We start from the raw sequence: 23,027 nt of genomic DNA, 5'->3' as shown, positions 1-23,027 counted from the left end.
GCACCAGCTAAATAAACTCCCCACTCTGCTCATAAGTGCCTTTTCCATATTGGACAGCTGACTTTCCAAGCCCTATAAATATGAGATTTTAGTACCGTGTCTCCTGAAAGCCTGAAGTCAGGGTCTGATCCAAGAATCCACATAGCTGCTCTCTGTGCTAAGTCTGTAACACAGAAACACAACTTATTCCATTGAATCTGAAGTGGGAAAACTGGCTTGGAAAAGTAAGTATTAATTTCTGTCAATTGGAGTATCTTGAATGGAATATTTAATATTTTTAATGGAACATCATATAATTGCTGCTCATGGGTACTTTGTAGCTGTTGGAAACTCTGATCTAAATAATTATTTTCATGAAAGCCTGCCAAAGGACTCACACTGTAAACTGACATGTAGGGTAACAGTGGGACTATTTTCCCCGGGTTTCTGCGCTGGCCCACAGTTACAGAGCTCAGGGTGATGTCAAATAGCACAGCTACAAAACCGTGCGAGGTGTGTTAAATATGCAGTGTGTTTCTCCAGATATGCACCCCAAACCCTGCTGCAGAGCTGCCTCAAAAACTCAGACCACTTCAAGGCCATGAATTGACAGGACCAAATGGCTGGATAAAAGCCCTCAGGAACAGGATCCCTCCACATTTGTGTCAGGCCAGGAGGGCTCTAATGGGTGCTAATGGCCCTGATGAGCCCCAGCTGGCCCCCACCCTGCCTGGGGCCCATTTAAGGTCAGGCCTGAGGCCTGCTGTCTTCTTGGGCTGTGCTGCAGGTCTAGCCTCATCTCTAGCCTGGCCTCCTGGGTGAATTGTGACCTGTACTGTAGGTAGGTCTGTGTCTGGTTCTCCTTCTGGCTCTGTGGCTGGGATAGACCTTGGGCTAAGGTAGTAGCTGGTGTCCTGTCCCTGTGTCCTGCTGCCTGCCCTGACAATTTGCTTCTGGCTTGTCTGAATTGGTAGGGTCACCAAGAACTGCTGCCCTGGTGGGGGTGAGGAGGAGCCCTTGCTGATGCTTTGCCACTGAAAGGAAGATCAGTTTGGGCTGCTGTTGCAGACTCTGATTTTTTTTTTTTCTTTTTCCTTGCTCCTTTGAATCATGCTAAGTTAAATTTGCCCCTCACAACAAATTATCTATGAAGTTCTTAAAGGTAGTTCTAAAGGTTGCTTTTCTGCTCCACATGAGTGTCAAGTTATAAAGTCCTGGTGCGAAAATCCTTCCACACACATGTGCATATGCTTATAAAACCCTTTAGTGTCATCAGTCTCCCCTTTTCAAACAGGATTTTGGAATTTCAGGTGGAGCTACATGTTGTATTTATATTTTTGGTGTATTTTTCAGCTGCAATGCATAAATACATGGCGCAAGCACGCTGCATTGAAGTTTGTTTACTGGGGGGTCATGCTTTCTTGTTTGATTGGAGCAGTGAGTCAGCACTGCTGTTTAACTCACCCTGTTCCCGAGGAGCCTCTCTAGCCTTGGGGCAGGGTACCTCTGCCAAGGATCAGCTCCTCTGACTTTGTGTTTTAAGGCATTGCTTTGCAGCACGTTGCCTTCTTGACAGCATGGAGGTCTCTCCCTCAGGTTGCCATATGCTTCAGTGGCAGAGCAAGCTATTGTGAAATCCAGAGGTTTGCAGCTCATGACCTAGTTTTTCCAATTCATGAGATTGGCTTAAACAATTAGTTTTCTTTAAATAATAACTCTGGAGTCTTTGCATTGCCTTCTAGTTTGGGGAATTATTAGAGAAGCACATACTCAGATTGCAGTTTTGAACTTTTCCTTGTGGTCATGAGGGTGAGAAATATATTTTTATGGTATGACGCAGGGGAATCATTTAGTAGCCAGAGCTCTAAGAAAAGCACTAAACACTGCAAGACTGATTTATTAAAAAAAAACTGGTGCTACATGGATAATAAAAAGAAGATGCTTTTATTTGAGACTTGCTGAGTATTTTTCAGTAAGTCTGGATCCCTGGACTCTGCTGACATTTGTTATTTTTATGTAAAGCCCATGAACTAGCATACGCTTTTGGGGAGCAGCAGGATTTGTTGTGCTGCAGGAGGGTCTGACAGCAGGGCTGCCGGGCAGCTCTGAGCAAGCACTGGCTGGGGGGCCCTCGCACCACCCAGGCCTGGAGAGCTGCCCCTTCCTCCTGTCCTCAGCTCCTGCAGTAAGTCATTTCCCCAAAGGCATCAAGTTTGTTTACACAATAATTTGTTCCCAGACCATGCTCCTTGGCAGTTTTGATTCCTGGAGTGCAGGTTCCTCAGTCTCTATTTTTCTGCCCCTTATTTGGGCTATGAGCTGGAGCAGTTCCCTCATGTGCTGGGAGCAGGAGAGGGCTGTGCCTGGGCTGGGCACCCTGCTCTGGCCCTTGGTCTGCAGGCCCCAGCTCTGCAAACCCCCTGCGACTGCTTCCAGATCTGCCTCTTTGCCGGGGAGCAGGCTGTGTGCAGCTGCTGCTGGTCTGAGCCCTGTCGCTTGGAGCGAGGGAGGGTTAACTGTTCAGCTGGGCTGTGCAGGAATGAGCAGTTTGTTTGTTGCCATTGGATACTGATACCCAAGCACCAATTTTAACTGCAGATGTAAGGCAGCCCAGAGCCTGGAAGCAGCATCTCTTAAAGCAGTCACTGGTGGTCCTTCTCCAAGAAATGCTCTTAGCAGTTTTCCAGGGGTTGTAGTGCTTCCAGGGTGTTTGTTTTGCCTTCTTTACAGTGAAATTTCTCCTGGGAATTGGGAAAGTTGTTCTTATCATGAACTGGAAAAGCAGTAGTTGGAAGGAGTGTTGCAAGCGTTTTACCAAAAATAAGACTTGTTGCTGTTGAGGTACTGAATGATCTTGCTGCAGAGCTGAGCCTTGACATCAGGGCTTGTGAATGCTGCAGAAAGACCATACCAGGGCTGCAGCATGGCTAGGTTTGCTGCCCTCATGGTGAGCTCTGCAGAAGCAGAGGAACTGCCTCAAGATCAGTGCTAGCGGTTCAAATCTTAAGTATATACATGAGTGGCCCTCGGGCAGGGGTGCCCTGCCTGGCTGCCCCCCTCTCTTTCCTCCTCAGAGCACCTACTGCATTACAAGGAGCTCTGGCACCTGCTGATATTACGAATATTTCTCTCCATGAAAGCACACAGCAGCACTGCTTAGCTACCACATCCTGACTGGCACAGATTAACACAGCTTTCCTGGAACCAATGGAGTTTCATGGAGTTGCTCGTGCCCCAGCTGAGTCATGAATAGGTGCATTTCTGGCTTGCTCTTTATGCTCGGTTCATGTTATTTTGTTAAGCTATGGAAGCAGCTGTCATCAGCCAGATCTGTCTTCCCTGGTTGGAAAAAAGCTTTCTCCATTGCAGTAAATTATTGGATTGAGTATTGTCTTCCACTTTTATGTGGATATAACTAAACTGAGAGCAAGTTTAGCTCTATGAGAACCAGGCCTTAAGAGATATCAGCTCCTAGCACTGGTCCCATGGTCGTTTTGCCGCCTATTCAAAATCTCCACCTAGATTAAGGAAAGGGTGGCTAAAACAAAGGTTGCTTGTCCTGGAGAGCCTACGTGTTGAGCAGTACAAGTGCATCCTCAGTCCCAACACACAGATGCTCAGACTTGCGGGCAACTGCTAGAAGAAATATTGTTGAACTCATGTCCTTTATACCCATACCTTACAAGGATCTGCCAGTAGGCTGAGGAAGAGAAATGAGGCTATATTAGGATGTACTGTCTCCAAATATGCTGCTTTCTGTGAGTGGAGGCAGTATAGAGTGTATATGTATATAGTATATGTACAAATGATTCATTGCTTTTGAACAATCTGAGGTTACATAATTGAAGTGGAAAATCTTGTCAGAACTTTTTGCTGCTTGAAGTGGGTTATTAGAGAAGTGACTACTATGGGTATTGTATGATGAGAATTAGGCTGTGCAGAATTAAAGGTGTGACCTGTAGAATGGAGTCAAAGTATCTGGAGCTGGGAACTAAACAGCTGGAGCTCAGATAAGTCATAGGCCTGGCAAAATTAGGGTTCATGAGGGGAATTGCTCTGGAGCTACTGTTTTTGGATGTTGTTTTCTGTGGATATTGTACTTCTCTAGTTGATAGTGATCAGTAATTTCTTCCCCAAAGGAGTATTCATCTAATGGAGAGTCAAGTGTTTTTGTTAGTGTCATCTCTGCTGATTCCACACAGGTTTAATAGCATGCTTTAAAAAAAAGCTCTCTTAAGCCCTGGTCTGAAGTAGAAGCCTTGAACAATAGCAGCTGTGCTCTTGCTTTTGCATTGGCACTTGTTTCCAAATATCTTATGCCTGTGACCTCCAGGAGGAGTATGGCTGGTGGTGGCTTCGTGGGCCTGATGCCTTCATGAGCTATAGGAAGCAACTTACTGCTAGTTTCTAGTTGATCCTACATATGAATCATCTGCTCTTGTGTCTAGGCATATGTGTGCCTGCCTTTGCAAGTGCCCTGCAGTATCTTGATATCTTGTTCTAATGGGGAGGTAGTTGAGATTCGGTAGTTCCTCTACATCCTCTAATCTCACATGTTAAGTTTTCTTGCAACTTACAGGCTTGGATTTTTAACTCCATGAAAAGTGTCCTTGCCTGCTAGTGCTTACCCTAGCAGCTTTAAGGCTAGCCCTATTGCCATCCCACTGAGACTGATGGCTGTGGGACACCCATTCCCAGTGCTCCAGATTTTGGACAGTACATCTACATGTAGGCAAAAGAAGTTAAGCAACAAAGAAGCTTTATCAAAATAATTTATTAAAAATAAAATTCACTAAAACTTGCTGTCCTCAAGACAGAATTATGACATAATGCAGCATTCAGCACAACCACAATCTGCATATAATATGTATAGTTCCTGTTTGCTGTGGCCATGTTCTGCCCTCAGCCTGCTCTCCTGCAGCCCCACTGACATCATGCAGCCCTGTATACTTAAGTTACACAACCTGCTCCTCTGGGAAGTGAATTATATCCCCCCCCTCCTCACTTCATACTGCTGGTGACAGTGCTATAGTGTTGAGCAGTTGCAGCGAAGCCTGATACATCTGTCTGCAGCTAGAAGTCTTTAGTTTACACAACTGGTGTTAAGACACTAAGTGAATGATGACAGCAGCACTGTTGATGTTTAGGAAAAATAAGTACGTAACCAATTACTCAAGCTCCCAGCACTGCTCAGCTGTACAGAGCTGCTTGTGTTTACAAAAAGGAAGCTCTGCTCTAACCTACTGTATCAACACCTCCACTGTGACATGAGGAATGTCACGTCACTCGGCTTCATCGAAAATGTGGAATCACCTTTTCACACCAGTGTTCACAGAAAAAGGTGTGTCCCTAGCAGCTGGCTGCCAACTCTCCCTGCACGCCCTCCAGCATCATCCCCTGCTATCGGCTTTGCAACACAGTTGATATTTGTCCATGCATCCTGGCAGATGGACTGTGCACTTGGTATCTCAGCCCTTCTGGTCAGGATGCAGCTGGGGATCTGTGGCTTTCTTCTTCAGTAGCTGCAAGACTTCTCCTTGCTCCTTGCTGTAGCTCATGTTGCCTGGGCCACTCTGGTGATGGGAGTCTTTTTGCACAGTTCCTGATAGAATTCAGATTCTAAAAACCGTGGATATGAGTTATTCTCCATTAAGCTATAAACTCTCTTCTGTGCGGCACTGAAGCAGGTATGTGTAGCTTCTTGAATATTCTGAGCAATCAGGTTCTTGGTTTGAAAATCTATGTTTATCTGAAATACAAAGAAGGACACTTACTTCAGAGAACTACATTTTGTAACAGGTGAGAAAAGTTAAAGACCCTATTGCTACAGCCTTCAATTGATGAAACTTCCTTAAGGAAAGCAGTTCAGATGATATGATGTTTCCATGTTTAACTCTCAGATATGTTACAGGTATTAAATGATGCTCTGATTTTTTTCCTAGCTGAAATAAGATGGGTGCTCTCTGAAACACGGTTTGTGCAGTTTTCCAACCTAGTGAAAATGCAGTTAGGGAAGTGAGTTCTGATCTGATGCAGATACTAACAAGGAGCTATGTATGATGAATTTTTGGCATTTAACTTGAAATGAGTGCAGAGAAATAAAGCAGGGCTTTACAAAGCCACAGAATAGGGCAATTGTGTTTATATAGTTCCTTTTACCTCTTTGGGAGCTTCCTTTTCAATGAAGTCATTGTAAATCTTTTTTGCTTTCACTGTCAGCTTCTGGGGTGACTTGATTTTCTTGAAGTCCTCGCATGCCAGCCAGAACTCAATGTTCTCTTCACAAAACTCTGACTTCAGAAAAGCTCGGAAAGCAGCAAGACCATCTAGGGAAAGGCGGGGGGGAAGCAAAAATACATCAATTACGTATTTCAGGAATCTTGAATTTACCCATTTGTCATGTCTTCTCCTACCAAACATATTGCTGTAGTTCTGGTGTATTTCTTTCACGGATGCCATGGCAATAAAAGTCCACATTTATGTATGCAAACAAATTAACGCTCTAATGGCTTGGCAAGCTTCACTTAAGTTAGCTGTTTTTAGGTAAACACAAATGAAAGCCATCTCTAGCCTCTGTTCCCTTTTGTGATGTATGCATGTATACTTTAAAATTTTCTCTTGATAGGATTTAATGTGTTAACCTTTAGACTGGAGTAAATATTTATGACACTGCTACAAACCTCTGGAATATTTTTGTGGCAGAAAGGATGACTCAAGGTCAAAGAGCAAATGCTGATGTTAGTTCTTAGTCCTTTTTGCCCTGCTGCTAAGCGCTTTCCTTGCAGGGCAATGGTAAAACCCAGAGATTATCGACTGAACTTCTGTTGACACCAGTGTTGCAAAACAATTTCCAAATTGTTGTAGTGCATTTGTCTAGGATATGCAGAGAGCACAGTGAACAAATGCACTTTGGCATTTGGCAAAGCCAACTAGAGGTATGGTTTCATTGCAGAGGTTATAGCTAAAACAAGAATAAATTCCTCTACTACAAAGTGTTCTCGATGTTTCAATATTGGCTTACAAATAACTTGAAAATAACATTTCTATAAATTCGGATTTGAAATGGTTTAAAGTGTTTATTTCCAAGATCAGAATCGAAGCTGTGTGCATTAGCAAAAGTGAGGTATATGGCTGACACACAAGGAAGAAACCTCCTAGAAATGCATAGAAGCTTCACCCCCCTTTTGTTCCTAAAAGTTACTTTTTAAAGACAAACTTACATTTGTTAGCAAGAAGTTCATCAAAAGCTTCTGACCACAGCTGGGCTTCTTCAGGGGAAGGTCTGCATAAAGCAATGGAGAATACATTAGACTACAGCTCTTTTTTGTTTGCAAGATATTTGAGTCACTTCAAGTCTGCTTCTCAGAAGTTACCTGAAGTAGGTGTGGTGCTTTCCTGCTTTCTTGGATTTCATTTTAGTAGAACTGGAGGAGTTTTGCAGGAAGTAGCTCAGTCTCGTTTTCCAGTCTCTAATGCTGGAAGAATGAAAAAGGGGTGTTTAAAGTGACTGCTCGGAAAGGCCGAGAGGTGGTGACTTCTTCCCCCCCCGGCAGCGGCAGCACCGCTCGCTCCGCGCCCCTCCGCGGCCGCGCTGGCTCGCGGGCAGCAGCCCAGGCGCGAACCCCGACTCACATCGTCCTCTTCACCCGGCCCTTCTCCTCCGCCTCCTCGCCGCGGCGGCGGCCGCTCCGCTCCATCTGCGCGCCGCGGTGCTGCAGCGCCAGGAACAGCGCGCTCTGCATCGCGCTCCGCTCGTCTCCGCGCTCCGCTCGGCCCGGCCCGGCCACGCTGCGGCCCCGCCGCCGCTGCGCGCTGCCTTATAGCCGGGCGGGGGGGCGGCTCCGCCTGCGCCTCCGCCCCCGCGGAGCGGGCCCGGCCCCTCCTGCCGGGCGCGGAGCTCCCAGAGGGCACGCTCGCTGTTGGTAAGCGAAGACGGGCAGGGGCTGTGCTCCAGCCCAGAAACCCTCGGAAACCTTTTTTCCCTCCTCCCCTTCTTTTTCTTGTTCTCCTCCTCCTGCCCTCGCTCCTGGTTGCTAGTGTCTCGGGAGGTTTTTGCTGCTCGCAAGGGAGCCCGTCCCGCAGGTGCTGGCGGAGCAGCAGCTCTTCGTTCTGCTCTGTGAGTCAGAGATGCGGTTCGGCAGGTGTGTTTTTAAGGAAAGACACGCTTTTGAGTGTGGCCAGTACACAGGCGCCTTCAAGGATAAGGAAGGACTCTGTAGCCACCTTTCTTCAAAGAAGTGAAATAATTGTAAATCTGAGTATTTGGTGTTTGTAGTGTCCGCCTCTGAGCTGACTCGGGCTATTCATCACTTTAATAAGCTGTCCGTGCTTTTTTTATTCCTGTGTAGTGTTGCCACCTACCAACGACTTGTGTAAATTACTCTCCGTGCATGAAGCTGAAATTGCAATGACTTCAGCCTTTGGCTTGCTGCAGAGGCCATGTGGTCCTTCTCAGCGGTGTCTGTCTGAAGGGCATCATGCCCAAAGACTTTTCGATTTGTGAATCATATGAGTTTCTCTTTAACCTGCCCTACTTTTCTCCTCTTTTCTGTGAGTGTGTCTTCCTTTCCACACTGCTCTACACCACATTTTTCTGCCATGAAAAGCAGAGAGACTATTTGACTCCCACCATGCTGACTGGTTTCCTTGCAGTCATGTAGCTCTGAATGCCTGCTCCTTCTCGGTGATTGCTGCAGTCTGATAACCTCAGTGGCTGCAGCGTACGGCTGTGCGAAGGCATTTTGCTGTAGATGAGATATATGGAGCAAATGAATGTCATGTAATTTGTAAAAATGTCTGAATAAGGTTGCTTTTCAGTGCTGCCTGTTGGATGTCCTTTGCAGGATATGTTGAGGGGGGTCTGGTAGGAAAATAAAATCCCATCCTCTGAACTTTACAGAATTGCTTTGAATGCTTTTTGCAGCAGGTAGCTCTTAGCTGTATATATAATTACACATTTTTGATGGGAGATTGTTATGAAGATGTTACCATGGGGGAGAGGGCCTGTGGAGACACCAGGGGAGGTAAGGCGGTGTGAAAACATCAGTGTCAGAAGCTCCATTGGTGGGAGTTTGCCCAAGAGCAGGGCAGCAGTGATGGTGCCTGTGTGATGGATAGAGCTGTGCTGACTTGCTTCCAAGCATCTCCATCCTTGCTCGCAGCAAGCTCCATGGTCGGCCGAGCTGTGCAGCTGCAAATGATATGGGCAGGAGCTTGCCAGGAGCTGCTGAACAGCCTGTAACTTGCTGGAGGCTGGGAATGCTGTCCGCACATGTGAACTTCATGGCACGCGGCCTCCCCACTGGGGTGGGTAGGCTGCTCTGGCATAAACTGGAGCTCACTGGAAACACAGCCCAGGGCCTTACCCAGAGCAGAGCAGATTTTTCTCACCCAGCTGCTGCAAGGCCATGACGCTCAGCATATCATACTCTTCTGCCTGATTGGGAGTGATTTCCCCCCACACACACTTTTGATGCTGGTTTCAAGTTTCTTTCACCTTGATTCACCCAGAGTCCCTTATCTTTGAATATCTGCCCTGGAATTAGTAGCATAGTATGAACTGTAACTTGTGTAGCTTCTCGGTGAACTTGGGGGATTTCTGTCTGTAGGTCTGCTACAGAAGCTCATCAAACTCTGAAGCAGGGTCTTGAAATAACTTGGACCTGCTTGGGAGGGGCGGGGAGTCTGCAGGGAAGCTCAAAGAGATAAAAGTGTTTTGGAGTGGTGTAATTATAGGATTGGCAGGTGTATATGATCCTCCATAGATGCTTGTGGGGAAAGGTGCAGAGTAGTGGGAAAACAGGACAGTAACTGAGAGGGGATGGAAACAGCCAGTGGCTCTGAGAGACCTGAGGAAAAATATGCCCAAGAGCAGTGGAAATGAGAACTCCAAAGTCCAAGCTACAGTAAGGTTTGGTTAAGCAGTCAGAATTTGGGGGCTTATCCGTATCAAACACGAGAACCTGCTGAAGTTTGAAGCTTGACAAAATGCTTTCTTGATACTTCGGGAGGAGACTTGTAAGGTAAAGCTGAAATATTCCCATGCGTCTGCCAAGTTGTAAAGTTGGCAGTAGTTGGTGTATGGAAAATTGCAGTGGGAAACGTGTTTGTCTGATCCTTTTTATTGTAAACTTTTTAATTGCCTCTTTCAGATACCCATAAAAAAAGTGCCTGTTAAGGAGGGACCTTATAAAATTTGTAATCTCTTTGAACAGTGGAAAAAAATAAATAGTATTCCAGGTTTTAAAAAAAAAAAACACAAGCTGAATATAGAACTGAGATTAGATGGCCTTATAAAATGTACTTACTGGCGCATTCTAGCTTAAGAACTATTGAAATTAAAATCAAATCTTATTGCCTGTATGATGCGTGTATTTTTAACTTACAGCTTGATTGTACTCATAAAGGCTGAGTTTTATTGTTTTGTCTGCAGAAGAACTTTTCAAAATATTTTCCTGCTTCATCGCGCTGTGCAGCGTGATTTCTTTCTCTGATGCTAACCTTTGCTAGAAGGTAGATTACTTATTTGTATGATGAAAGATATTTTCCATTTGTGTAATAACAAAAATCTGATATCAAATGATGTCACTGATGTGCTGCAAAACAGGCTGCAGGGTGTGCTGAGGCTTTGCTGGTGAGGGGGCTTGCTGAGCGGGCAGTTTTAGATGCATCAAACCTAAATATTACCGTGTTCTACCAGTTTCTAGTTTTTTCAAGGCAGGGATGGCAAACTGGCTCAGGACCTCAGCCTGCCTTTCTGAACGTGGTTCAGGTTTCCCCCAATTGCTGCTCTGTACTAGTTGAACCAAGCGAGGAAGTATTGGCCTCTCGATCCTCTTCTGTGCCCCTCTGCTAGCGTTATCCCGAACGTTTTGGGAGAATGAGAAAAGCCCTCGGTTGGGGTCGGAGCACAGGGTTCGGTGTGCTGGTACAGCACAATGCATGACGTGGCCTAAAAATAGGCAACTTCAGATGCCGCGTCAGGCTCCCTATTGGGATGCCGCTCTCCGGGAATGGGCATCTGGTATGTGATCCGTCTGCGCAGCTAACATCAGCATACCAACCAGTCGGGCCAAAATTGTCCCCATGTATGCTGACATCAGTCCTTTCCAAAAGATTAAGCTCTCAGTAGCTGAGGAAAAATCTGTAAATGAAACCTCACTGAAAAGGATAAGACCAAGGCAGTGTGGTGGTGGTGGGGTCTTACAGCCCAAGCTCTGCGATTGAAGTCAGTGAGAATTTAGCCATTGCCTGCGATGAAATCTGGGCTCAAACTTGCAATGACACAAGCTTTCACCCTGGGGATCGCGCTCCTCTTTGTAGAGGCTTTCTTGAGAATGTTCTGTTCTTTCTGTGCTTATAGGATTTCTATTAACCTCAGCAGTAGCGAGATGTACAGAGGGCTGTAACGTATGCAGTGAACATCCAGGAGGGGAAATGAGGCTTTTTCCGTCTTGGTTACGTTATGTGTTGCAATAGCTGTGTTGATCTTATCCGAGTCCCTAGTGAGTAGTACTCACTGCACACTATTTAAATCTGTATCTACATTTTTCTAAAATGCTCATCCTTGTTTATCCTTCTTATAGAGGAGACTTGGATGATGGGGAAGACTTATGAAAAATCATCTGAAGACTTTAGCAAGCTTTCCTAAAGCGAAGAGGGAGGAATGTGCTTTTATGGAGTAGTTCAAACCATGCATTAGTTGTTTGAGAAATGTCTTCTGTTTATTGAACCCCTGTTATCTATGGCTAGCAGGCAAATAATATTCAAAAAGGAATAAGATGTTGAGATGTATCTCTTTGGTCTGTAATACATTTTGCAGATTACACAGGGGCGTTTTCATGTATTTTCACGCTATTCTTTTTTAATTTACAGCTCTGCAGTCCTGGTGCTGTGTCTGAAATGGCTCATTGAAGCATCAGAATAGGAGACCAGCCAAGAGCACTGATGTGCTGCTTCCCACAGCTGGCGCCGACTGAGCCTCTGCTCTTAGCTCTGCTTTAGGCTGTGTCGTCTCTGAGCCGCAGGGACTGATAGGAATTTGTACAAAATAGCACAGAGGTGTCCAGCTACTGATGGAAGTAATTTGCCTCTATTATTATGCAATGTTAAATACTAATAATCATGGATGGTGTAATAGGGCGCTATTTCCTAGATGAATAATGCAACTGCCACTCTGATTTTTTTTGTGTAAGTGAAGATGTTAACCCCAAGCCTTAACCTTATTTAATTGTTGATTGCATTGTGCCTGTCTAGTCCATTTTATAACTTCAGTGGTATACAGTGTTTTTTATAAACTGCTTGAAGCCCACTGAAGTGAAGTTGTTGCCATCTCTGCCTTTGTCCCTGTGGCACTGCTCACCCCAGACTGCTCCTGAATCGCTGCTGTGCTTCACCCACTATTAGTTTCCAGCTGTAAAGCTGAAAACATACAAGTCCAAATTTACTGCAAGAAGCTGTTTCTGGATCTAAATATAGCGATACTGTGAATTAACACTAAGACTGGAGCAATTAAATGTTTACTCTTTCCTAAATAGAGAGTAAAACATATCCTAGTGCAAATGGGTCCTACTTCACATAATGGCAAAATCCTCTTTCCGAGTAATGTGTAAACTAGGTGCAGCTCTGAGCACTCCTCGTTCCCAGCACTTTTTGTTTTATGTAAGCGCCTGTCTTAGTTTATGAAACTTCTAAAAATAGACCTGAAACTTATCAAAAAGAGGATAAGCAGGGACTGTCTACTGTACTGTTGCTGTTATGTGCACATTTGTCTGTCATAGTAAACTGTAAGAGGAATGAATTTATGCGGTGGGCAGTTGATTCTGATCCCACTTCTGCCCACTGACGTTCTGAAGCTTTACTTCTTAAAGGTGAGATACTGAAGAGCTGTGGGTGGGAGTGAGAGCAGCCAGTTCCCTAGGAGCTCTGGGTGGCTGTCCTGGTCCTGCCACGTCTGCCCGATCCCTCCTGAGAAGAGGAGCTGGAAGGAGGCTTCTTGGGAGAGTCCGCCTTTCGAAGGCAGAACCTTCTCGTGTTCCTTGCGTCTTCAGTCAGTATCGAAAACAAACAGTGAGAAGCAGTGTATTTTTAACAACCACGTTTTCTTAACAGATACTAACTGGATTACACTGTTTCAGAGAAGGAGGTGATTAATCTTGTTTGAAGTTAACTAGGTGATGCAAAACACCGGCTCCATGTTTTGTTCAAACTGCAGTCTGTTTTGTCGTCCCCCCCACCAAAGGCCATATTTGTTAAACCGGGTGTGTGAGGGACATTAAACAATCAAGTATGTTTGTTAAGTCTGGCTGTGGGCACAGTCTTTATCATATTATCTGCGTGTAACACAGTCAACACACAGTCCTTTTGATGACTATTTAATCCAAGTTAATGAAACTCTTTCAAAGTGCCTAGATGGTATTAGTCAGACATTGATCTAGAAAGCGCTTGTGGATTATAAAATCAATCCCTTTTGCAACTCGTACAGGTGGATGGTCAGGAGCGCAGCAGGGAGAGGACTGAGGGACAGAGGAGTAGAAAAAATTTTGCACCACCTAAAAGGTTCAAGTTTTTGAAAATAAACCTTTCCATTCATAGCGCATGATAGGGGAGACTTTAAACAAAGCCTTTTCTCAGAGCTGCCTGATCCGGAGGCCGGTTGGAACTAGCAGAGTCAGACTAGCAGTTGGAGTTTCTCCATGGCAAATAGGCTAGTGGAAATGTAAATTCCTCAGTAGAATTTTTCCTTAAAATCATTTTAATATGATAGTTTCTTGTCTCATTCAATGTCATAGTATAGTCTTGTTCTGTGAAAAGTGGAAAACTAAGGAATGTCTGAGATGCATGACAACGGATGCATGACAGTGGAGAGACCAACCCTGCATCATTTGAGCAAATCTACATATTAAAGTCTGGAAACTTCAGCTGAGCAAGGGCTGCCTCATACCCTTTCTACTTAACATAGTGATTAAAAACTATCCTTAAAGTTTGTAGAGTTAAGCTCTCTGAAGTTAGAAAAGCCCAGAATGAAGGTTTCCTGGGCAATGTTGCTCATGCCGCATTTATCCAGTAGCAGCCTGACCGCCTCCCAAACTGAAGGCTGGAAAAGATGAACAAAGGGCAGGGCAATATCTGTCTAGCATCACGGAGCTGTGGAAATTCCCTCCTTGCTGGCTAGAGGGTACATTGAAGAGGTCAGACTGTAGCCAGGCTGGGACTGAGGGTGTAGGCTGCCTTACAGGTAGCTTGGGAGAGACCTATCAGCCAAGTAGCTTAACAAGGTAGTCATGCACTTAATGATAAGTATCCCAAAATTTTGTCTCAGTCCTCAAACTGCGTTTGTTGTAGGCAAGTACATTGCTCTTCTGAGACATTGCTCTCATCAGCTCTTAGTTCCACTTTCAAACAGGTCTCAAAGCAGTTAATAGTTGGCTTTAAGTGAATCATTGCACATCGAAAACAATGGTCCAAATTTTTAAAATGTGGGCAGAGTTGTGATGTTTCTCCTTGTAATTAAATGTTTATTAAACAGATAAAGTGCTATAGAAATTGGTGGAGCTATGCTGCACTGTTATTCCAGCGTTCAACTTAGAGTTACTGTTATGGCAGGCAATGGGTAATTTTGCCTTAAATGTTTCCTGGGGTGTTTACAGCGCTAACAATTGGCAGTGCAGGACTGAACATCACTGTAGGTTGTCTTAAGTCCAAGAGGCTGCACATGACTTAGTGACTATACTTTGGCAAGCTCTGTTCTAAATAGACATAGTATATATGGACATTGGTTGCGCATAGTGCCTTAGTCCTCAGTTAGGAGCTTTGCTAGGACCCTTTACATTTAAGGTATTTGGGATTTTTCTGGTTGTAAGATGATGTTCCTCAGGGATTGCTTGGATGGTCAAGTGACATCTGTTTTATTAATGCTTCTGCATATGAAAATGTATTCTTAATTTCCAAAGGATTACACTTGGAGTTTGGGAGCCAAGCATGTGAAACTACATTTGAAATCTCCCAGCAAAAAGGCATCCTTGAGAAATGAGAGCAAAAGGCTTTAATCACCAAAAGAATCAACAAATCATTTAACATTTCTTCATTGACTTACCATAAATATTAAAGTGCACTGTATTTGTAGTTTAAAAGGGAAAAAGGAAATCTTGTCGGCTGTCTTAAAAGACAATATAGTTTAATCGAAGAGGAGAGTTGAATATGCACGTGAACAGCTTAAGTAAACAACTTGACCAATATCTGTAAGTTTTGTAGTGACTTTGGCAAGCTGTGGAGTTGCTGGAGAATTTTGCTCAGCTCTTTTGGTACCTCAAAAGATACTGTAAATCCTGGTTGTCCTTTCTATCCCCAAACTGGGATGAATGTCATTAATAACGCCTTGGAAAGAGTGATCTGCTACCATATATCTAGAAGAAAATGAAGGAGGAACTGAGCAAGTCTCCTGAGTCGCGCAGGAATGGCCAGGTGCTGCCTGGCTTGTATTGTGGACACTTCCCTCGCTTTCCTCTGTTGTGACCTTGCTGAATCGTGGGGTGCCCCCCCTACCCCCCAGCTGATAGCTTTATTTCATCCCTGAAATAATCAGGTGCATGCTCTGTGATGTTAGCTATCATCTCACCTAACCCTTTCATTAAGCTCTTAATGTCAGGATCTTTTAAAAATGAAACAAACTGTGTGGTGATTTCCTAAAATACACTTCAAAGTAGGATCCTTCAGTACTTTGTGAGATAGGTATTGCTCTGAGGTGTGACATGCGAATTAAAGTTCAAGTTCTGGAACAGTGAACTCACAGCTGAAATAAAATGAGTGTTTAGTTGTTGTGAGGTTTTTTAAATCTAGTTGTTTACTTAATCTTTTTGTTTTAAATAAGTTTGCTTTCTGGTAGTTCTCCAACTAAAACTGTTAGCTGAAAACAGAGCCAACATTCCTGACGAGACTGGAATTTAGAAAGAACTAAGGGGACGAGATGGCTTAAATCAACTCTTTGGGCTATGCTTGAAACTATCTGGAATGAGCGTGGAAGGTATATGTAAGCTACAAAAAGGAATGGAAATAAGAACAAGAATTATCTTGAGAAATTACTCCCTGTCATGTCCTATACCAATATCCCTGATGGTTTTTAGATGAGCAATTGGTCTCATATTATACAAAACTCTGAATAACCAATGCCCTCCAGCTGCAGGAGAAGGGAGGATTATTTCTTCCATCATTCCAATTAAGGAATGATTATTCCTTTTTTGCATACTGTGCTTAATTTTCTTTCAGAGATACCTGTGGGCTAATCAGCACACAGTAAGCCATTAGAAGAAATTAATTTCACATCTGTGGCCAAGTCTCTGAGGAATACAGCGCACTGTATGACTAACAGGAACCATTAGTTCTAATAAGAGATTTAATTTAAAAAAAATCACAAATGCCTAAAGGCCAAATTAGCAGAACGTTTGAACAGGCGCATTAAGTTATGAAAGAAAGAATAGTTGCTAACAGCTCCTGGGACTTCGGCAGCTGAAACACCTCAAGGTGAATTTTCCAGCATTGTTTAAATAAGCCTCCACGCTAAGGTACTCTGTTCCAACAGCCGTTATTTTGGAGGCTCTTCCTCATCCTTACCATAAGTCATTCAGAAGCTGACTCAAGTTTATTCAAGGCACTGCATTTACTGTGGCGGAGAAAAGTGGACACCAAAAAATGACAAGAGGTGCTTGAGTTTGGAGTGGCAAAAATTCTGTCACCTTCCCCCAAACTGGTGTAAAGACGGAGTTGGCAACGGAGCGGCGCTGCTGGCCACCGCTTGCCTCCCGCGTTTGTGAAAGCCGCTCTGGTGCGTGATAAAATGTGCGTGTTGCAACTCGCAACCAAATTTACTTTTGAAGAAAAACATCAAATCCTCTTCTGCTTGACATGAGCAAAGCACTGATGTGGCGAGTGGTTCGTGGACGTATGTGCCCTGCTGTGACAGTACGTAGGGCACATCAGCTGAACGTGGAGCGTGAGCAGTGCAACGAGGGTAATGTCTTGATGCCTGCAGGGGAAAATGACAAATTTATTTTACCTTTCAATTGAAAGAGCCGTTCTTTCGAAAGTGATATTCAGAGACGGTGGAGGGAAAATTGCAAATGGAACGAAGAATAACATGCTTAATTTTCCGGATTCCTAATGTGCCGCATGTTTCGGGAAAGCAGTAAAACAGATTTGAGATGCACCTTTCTGAGCAGAGAAGGCAGAGTTACTCTAGTATGCTGCCTCAGTTGCGTGGTCCTCAGCTGCTAAAACATTTTAAGTGCTGGCTGTCTGGGCTGAGTTGAGATGTATTTGTAATCATAGGCATAATCTCTTGACTATTTTAAATGTGTGTTTCAAAATATGGAAAAAATTTAGTGTAGATGTGGAGAAAATACTGTGTAAATTGAATATTAACTTTGTTATCATTGTGTTTAATAAGTAACTGCCTTTTTATGTTACTGACATTAATGACTGATGTTGACATAGTTTGGCACAAATTCCTCAGTGCCATGGCACATGCAGCGCGCTGTTGCTGGTAAGTGGGAAGAGCATGGTTTCAGTCACTAGTATGACTTTGTCTAGCTGACTTGGCTAACGGCCTGCAACATAAAGGTTTGAAATTTAAAAAACTTAGTTCATTTTATCTGAGTGATATTCCTGACTTCCCTTTATATGCAGAATATACTTATTTTTCTCATGTCTTTCATAGAGAAAGGGTGGGCACTTAGAACTGGATACAGGATTAACACATGAAAAACCTCTTGGGACAAGGAGATATCTTTACATTGACAGTTTATATACAGGTGGCTTCTAAGCAACCGGAGAATAAAGAAGGATGTGGTGGTAGCCTGTTTTCTCTATGCTGTAGTTCTGTTTTTCTGGGGTATTACACAACCACTCTGTATGCATCACACCTGCTTACTACTTTGAATATTTTTTACTAAATCTTCTATCTGCCCCTTATTACTTCATTTGCATTTATTAAAACTAACAACTATAGAACTGAAACAAAAGCTTATTTTGTTGCAGCCAGAAACAACCAAGCTTCCTTTGTGTTCTCTGCCAGTCTGCATTTACATTTATACTGCCATCACTAGCCAGCTCATTTTCTCCCTTGATATACTTTATTTTCAGATATAACTGGAAAATCAACAGCTTTTTATTTAAGTGCATCTCCTTTTTTTTTTTTTTTTTTTTTTGCTTTCGCAGAGACAGTACTATTTTGGAAAAAAGGAGTCTGGAAATCTAAAATCAGACATCTATTTCCCTTTGCATTCAGTATATCCCACAACGTCTTGTACAATCTGATGACAGACTCAGAAGGACAGAGATCAACTCTCATCTGCTGTGCCTCTAAGTAACAGTCTATGGCCCAGCATCAGAAAAAAATGTTGCTGTTTGCTCAAGTTCTGCTGTTGCTTCTGGCTTTAACCTCTTTCATTTCTCTGTTTTGGACTACCAAGGATTTAATTATTGCCTAGTTCTTGCATTTTATGGTCAATATCATTTCATGTGCAAGTGATAGGACGGTAAGATTCCAGTCTGTTAACAGATCGCAAGCCATTAAGTTGCTTGCAAATATTGTAGTCATTTTTGTCCTTTATTTTTCCTTTTAAATATCATGTCTCCTGGGATATATGTAATTTACTATTAGATGACTTGTTGGCCCATTAAATGCTTCTGAGTGAGCTCAGATGTGACCAGATGTTCCCCCAAAAGCACCGAGATGACACTGAAGGTGGTTTCCTGCCAGAAACTCTGCGGCACGAGTGAGGGAAGCCGTCTCCGTTAATGGCAGCCTAGTAGGGCTGCTTTTTGCTTGCTTGTTTTTTAAGTTCCTGTGGCTGAACAATTCACCTGTGTATGCCGTTCTTGCAGCGAATCGTGCCTGGACGGCAGGAACTAGCTGGCAAACGTCTGCTTGAGTAGGTGCCACCGGACCTTCGCTGGCTCTGCCTGTGCTTTGGGCTGATCGTCTTGGCAACGGAGCTGTGTTATCCCGACGCTTGTACTGCTGAAAACCAGCATTTCTTACCTCGAGCACCACCTCGTGCAAACGTGGCCGTAGGGCTCTTGTACCGGATCCAGCTTGGGCCCATGTGGCCGGGCGCACAGGCAGAGCGACTGTGGGACGGGCTGAGCCTGCCCTGAGCAAAGCTGCCCGCGCGGGTAGACAGGTTGCTCCTTGCACTTCTCCCTGAGCCTCCCCTTTGCCTGGCACGAGTGAAAGTTACTTTTGCACCTATTGCCAACGAGCATTGAAAATCGTTTATGCCTGGATGGAGAAGAGACTTGTCGGAGGGATAAGAGGCCAGCGTTTGCTGTTCTGCGTTAGTGCTGGTTTTTCAGCGCCCGAAGGGAACCGCGCAGCGCTAGAGCAGTGCCAGGCTGGCAGGTGGCTCCGGGGGTTCGCCCGGCAGGTGACCTGGCTCGTAGCCACGCTCGCTCCCAGCCTCGCCGGCTGGCACAGATCCGCCGGTGATCGGGGCGGGCGGCCCGGCGCAGGGGCGCCCGCGGGGGCCAGAGCCAGCCTTGCCTGCTGCCCTCTGCTCTAGGAACATCTGCCTGTGGCTTCCTCGTCGCTGTGTTTGAAACCCTCGCTGGGCTCGCTCTTCGGCAGCCTGGTTAAAATGACGCCGGCAGGATGATGAGGCTGAGGGTTATGTTTTTTGTTTTGATTTTTTGCATTTGATGTTTTCTTTTGACTCTGAGGACTGCGTATTCAGTTCCACTGTGATTGTAATTCTTCTCTGTTAACTCTCAATAAACGACAGTATTGGGTATATGTTTTAAGCCTTTAAAAGGAGCAGCGCATTACCATTTACAGTATGTTTGAAAGCACATTTATTCATAAGTAATTACCCAAGGGACAAAGAAATAAGAAACCAGCAGCTCATTACTATTTACAGTATATCTGAGAACATATTTATTTATAAATATTTACATAAAGAAACAATAAACCTGGAGTGTTTTTTCCCATCTACTGTACTGAGCTGTGCTGATGAGGTGTTACCACGTGCTAGAGATTTACAGCATTTTTCCAGCTCTGTGGGTCCTCATAGGTAACCAAGATGGCAATGAGCAGGTCGTATTTTTATCTTGTGTCCAGCAAATATTGAAAGAAATGAGAAAGTATCAAGCACTCTGAAAATGTGTGGGTGTCTATACTGGCTGCCCTAACCTGCGCCATGCCTGACGTTCATCCTCACTTGCTTTGCTCTGTATAAGCTGTGTGTAGCTGAAAGCCTGGTCCAAGGACTGGATCTGTAAGATTAAATAGTATTAGAGTGTTACTTACACTAATAAGTTATATACTGTCTTGCAAAAGCAGATAATATACGGGCCAGCAGGTATTTTTGTAACAAGCTGAACTATAAAACTGTTCTGCTTTGGAGACAAGGAGCTAAACTGGCAGTACGTGGAAAATGGACTCTACTGGAAGATGCAGAGGAGGGTTTGATCAGATTGCCACTTACCTGTTTTCAGAAATCTGGGAGAAATTGTTGCCTGGAAAGCATCCTGCTATTTCTACAGTAACGGAGGATTTTTAGATTTTGCAGTCTCAAAAGTTTTAAGAAAGTCCTGGTGATTTGTTGAATATATTTCACAAAGTGAGAGCTTAGGCTGGTACACAGTTCTTTTTAAAACCGAAGGGGTATATAGCAGAGCAGCGTAGGTAAGCTAACATAGCTTGTATTTTGACTTGCTGTTAGTCACTACCTTCACAGAGGGCAGTGACTAACTCTTATTTAATACCAAGACTCAGCATGCTGGGTTGCTGTTTGGGAAATGAGATGAAGTTTTATAACCAGCCAGTCAGAGCACTGCAGAAGGAAATCCGTGGGAAAGACTACGCAGAGGTAGCACGTACTCTGAAGATGAGATTTTTAGATCAGTTTAGTTTGGTACTGCGTGATTTTTGGATCATGGACAGCTGAGTACTAAATTGTGCCCGTGCATTTTCTTTTCCATGAGTAGGGTATCATATTTGAATTGAGCAGCATTTATCCTCTGTGTTTTGTTTGCATTTCTTTGCTATTAATAACAAAGACTTCATGTACTCAGTGACTCTTTTTGCTTAGGATGCATGTAACTGAATATTTTCAGCCATTGTTATAAGGTATTTAGTTTTCTGCTAAATCCAGTTGCTGATTTAAATGTATTTATTTTTTAGACCAACTTTGCAGAGCAGACTCAACGACACATGAAATTATCCTCATCTACAGCAGAGCTGAATTTGGACTGAATGTTCCCTGAGTGTGGTAACACTTTGTGCTTTTGGGAATTTAGGATAATTGTATAGAGAGAGTGAACGCCAAAGATTTTTTCTGAGATAATTTTGAGATGGGAGCCTCTCCAGAAAGACGGATTCATCTGCACTGTTTACTTCATCGCAGTCACACGTTGCTCAGTCATTACAAGGTTGGTTTTTATCAGCTTCTGGGTAAACTGAACTGCTTCTCTGCCCGGTCCTTAGTTACCACAATACTATCCATCATGGCCTCGCAAGACATCCTCCATTTTCTAGGCGCACACTTCATGAAATTCCTAGTCGTTTCCTTTGCTCCTGTATTCTTTATTCGTATTTTTTAACCAGATTTTAGTCATTGGTTAATTATGGATGCCCTCAAGAAACGTTGCAAGTACTGAAGGTGTAAGACAAAAGCATTAACAAGCAATTACTGTTCATTGCTTAATTTTCACCATTTTAGAATATCACGTATAGAACCATTTGAAAGATATGGAGGAGGTAAGTCTTCCAGGTGATTTTGTATCTTGATGTGTGGGGCCTTACAGCACATGGTGTTAGTTCTTCTCGGGGGCAGGCTGGGATGCTGTTGTCTGTGGACAGCAGGGCTGTGAATGGGGAGCTAAGGAGAGCTGGAAGCTGGGCCTGTCTAACAGGAGCAAGGAGAAGGTGCAAAGGGGAAATACAGTAATCAAAGGGATGAAACATCTGCCTCGCAAAAAGGGACTGGAAAGGCTAGCACGCTGCAGCCCCCTCCTTGGGGGGAGGCAGCTGACGGAGGGTACGGCCGAGGTTTACAAAGTCACGAGGGAGGTGGGGGCTGTGAACACACAATTGTTATCTGCCGAGTCTCGCGATACTAGAACGAGGCAGGTACTTGATAGAAGCAATAGGAGACCTGTTCAAAACGAACAGAAGCCACCGTGCCTTTCCCCAGCAGGCAGTGCATTTCTGGACCTTGCTGCCACAGGAGGCGGTGGAGGGGGACAGTCAGCGGGCTCCAGAAGACAGCGGTTAGACAAGGTCATGGACCACAGAGGCATAAATGAATGCTATAAAGGACCAGGACCCACTGACATCTCTAATAGAACAACTGTGGCTGCTAGGGGACTGTGAGGGGAACGGACCGAGAAAGTGGTTGGTTTCTTGGTTTCCTCTTTAGCTGCTTCTGTCACCATGCCGGAGGCAGACTCCTGTGCTAAATGAGGCAGTAGCATGACCCGCTGCGGCATTTCTTAAGTCCTTATGAGTTTTAGTTATTACTCAGACAGCTGCAGATTTAAGATTTAAAGCATTTACACCCCCTGCCCCCAAAGGCCTACAATTAAGGACCTTGTCTGTGCTCAAGATTTGCCAGACTCCGGCCTTATACTTTATTTGGTGAAACAGTAACATGAACATTTACAGAGCTGTATAAATGATCACTTTCAGTTACTGTCAGCTGAGCTAAGCTTGAGATCTGAAGTGCCAAGGACTTAGAACATCTCTTTCTAATTTTACCCTGGCTCAGAGTATGTTTAGAAGATGAAGTACAGATAAAATCAGATAAGCAAAATTATTTAGTGTTCTGTCACTTGTAGAAGGTTTAAATTATCAGTTAAAAGAAGTGAGAAAAGTATGTTAATCTAGTGGCTGAATTATGAGGCCGTGTTTAGTAACGGGCAAGAGAAGATTACAAGCAGTCCACTGTGAGTGTTTGCAAAGATGCCAGTTTTGGTGGTTCGTGCACCCCTCACAGAGAGATCCTACCTGCAGAGGTAGCAAATCTTCATACATCGTATTAGCAGTAGCTAATTAG

General features: G+C 44.1%; 1 protein-coding gene and 1 long non-coding RNA gene across 2 annotated transcripts; one reads left to right on the top strand and one right to left on the bottom strand.

Annotated features, from left to right (window-relative positions):
• Nucleotides 1-4,738: 4,738 nt before the first annotated feature.
• On the bottom strand, nucleotides 4,739-7,811 carry RGS2 (regulator of G protein signaling 2). Its single transcript, XM_009669830.2, has 5 exons — nucleotides 7,612-7,811; nucleotides 7,353-7,454; nucleotides 7,200-7,261; nucleotides 6,139-6,305; nucleotides 4,739-5,728 (listed from the first exon to the last, which is right to left on the bottom strand). Exons 1-5 carry the CDS (start codon nucleotides 7,719-7,721, stop codon nucleotides 5,534-5,536), a joined length of 636 nt encoding a protein of 211 aa, XP_009668125.2. The 5' UTR covers nucleotides 7,722-7,811; the 3' UTR covers nucleotides 4,739-5,533.
• Nucleotides 7,812-7,884: 73 nt separating this feature from the next.
• LOC138067987 (uncharacterized) lies at nucleotides 7,885-19,806 on the top strand. Its single transcript, XR_011142457.1, has 3 exons — nucleotides 7,885-8,095; nucleotides 11,854-17,515; nucleotides 18,859-19,806. It is a non-coding gene; the product is annotated as an uncharacterized lncRNA (long non-coding RNA).
• Nucleotides 19,807-23,027: the final 3,221 nt, after the last annotated feature.

The sequence above is a fragment of the Struthio camelus genome, chromosome 8 (assembly GCF_040807025.1).
Source record: "Struthio camelus isolate bStrCam1 chromosome 8, bStrCam1.hap1, whole genome shotgun sequence".
Taxonomy (NCBI): Eukaryota; Metazoa; Chordata; class Aves; order Struthioniformes; family Struthionidae; genus Struthio; species Struthio camelus.
The sequence above is the reverse complement of the archived record's forward strand: the minus strand, read 5'-3'. Positions and strand labels throughout refer to the sequence as shown.

What these genes read in the sequence shown, in the direction of transcription:
- RGS2 (XM_009669830.2), bottom strand. Translation starts at nt 7,721, where the DNA reads ATGCAGAGCGCGCTGTTCCTGGCGCTGCAGCACCGCGGCGCGCAGATG. An exon ending in AAGCACCACACCTACTTCAG is followed by an intron (nt 7,262 to 7,352) that starts GTAACTTCTGAG and finishes TGCTTTATGCAG; the next exon opens with ACCTTCCCCTGAAGAAGCCC. An exon ending in TGAACTTCTTGCTAACAAAT is followed by an intron (nt 6,306 to 7,199) that starts GTAAGTTTGTCT and finishes GCCTTTCCCTAG; the next exon opens with ATGGTCTTGCTGCTTTCCGA.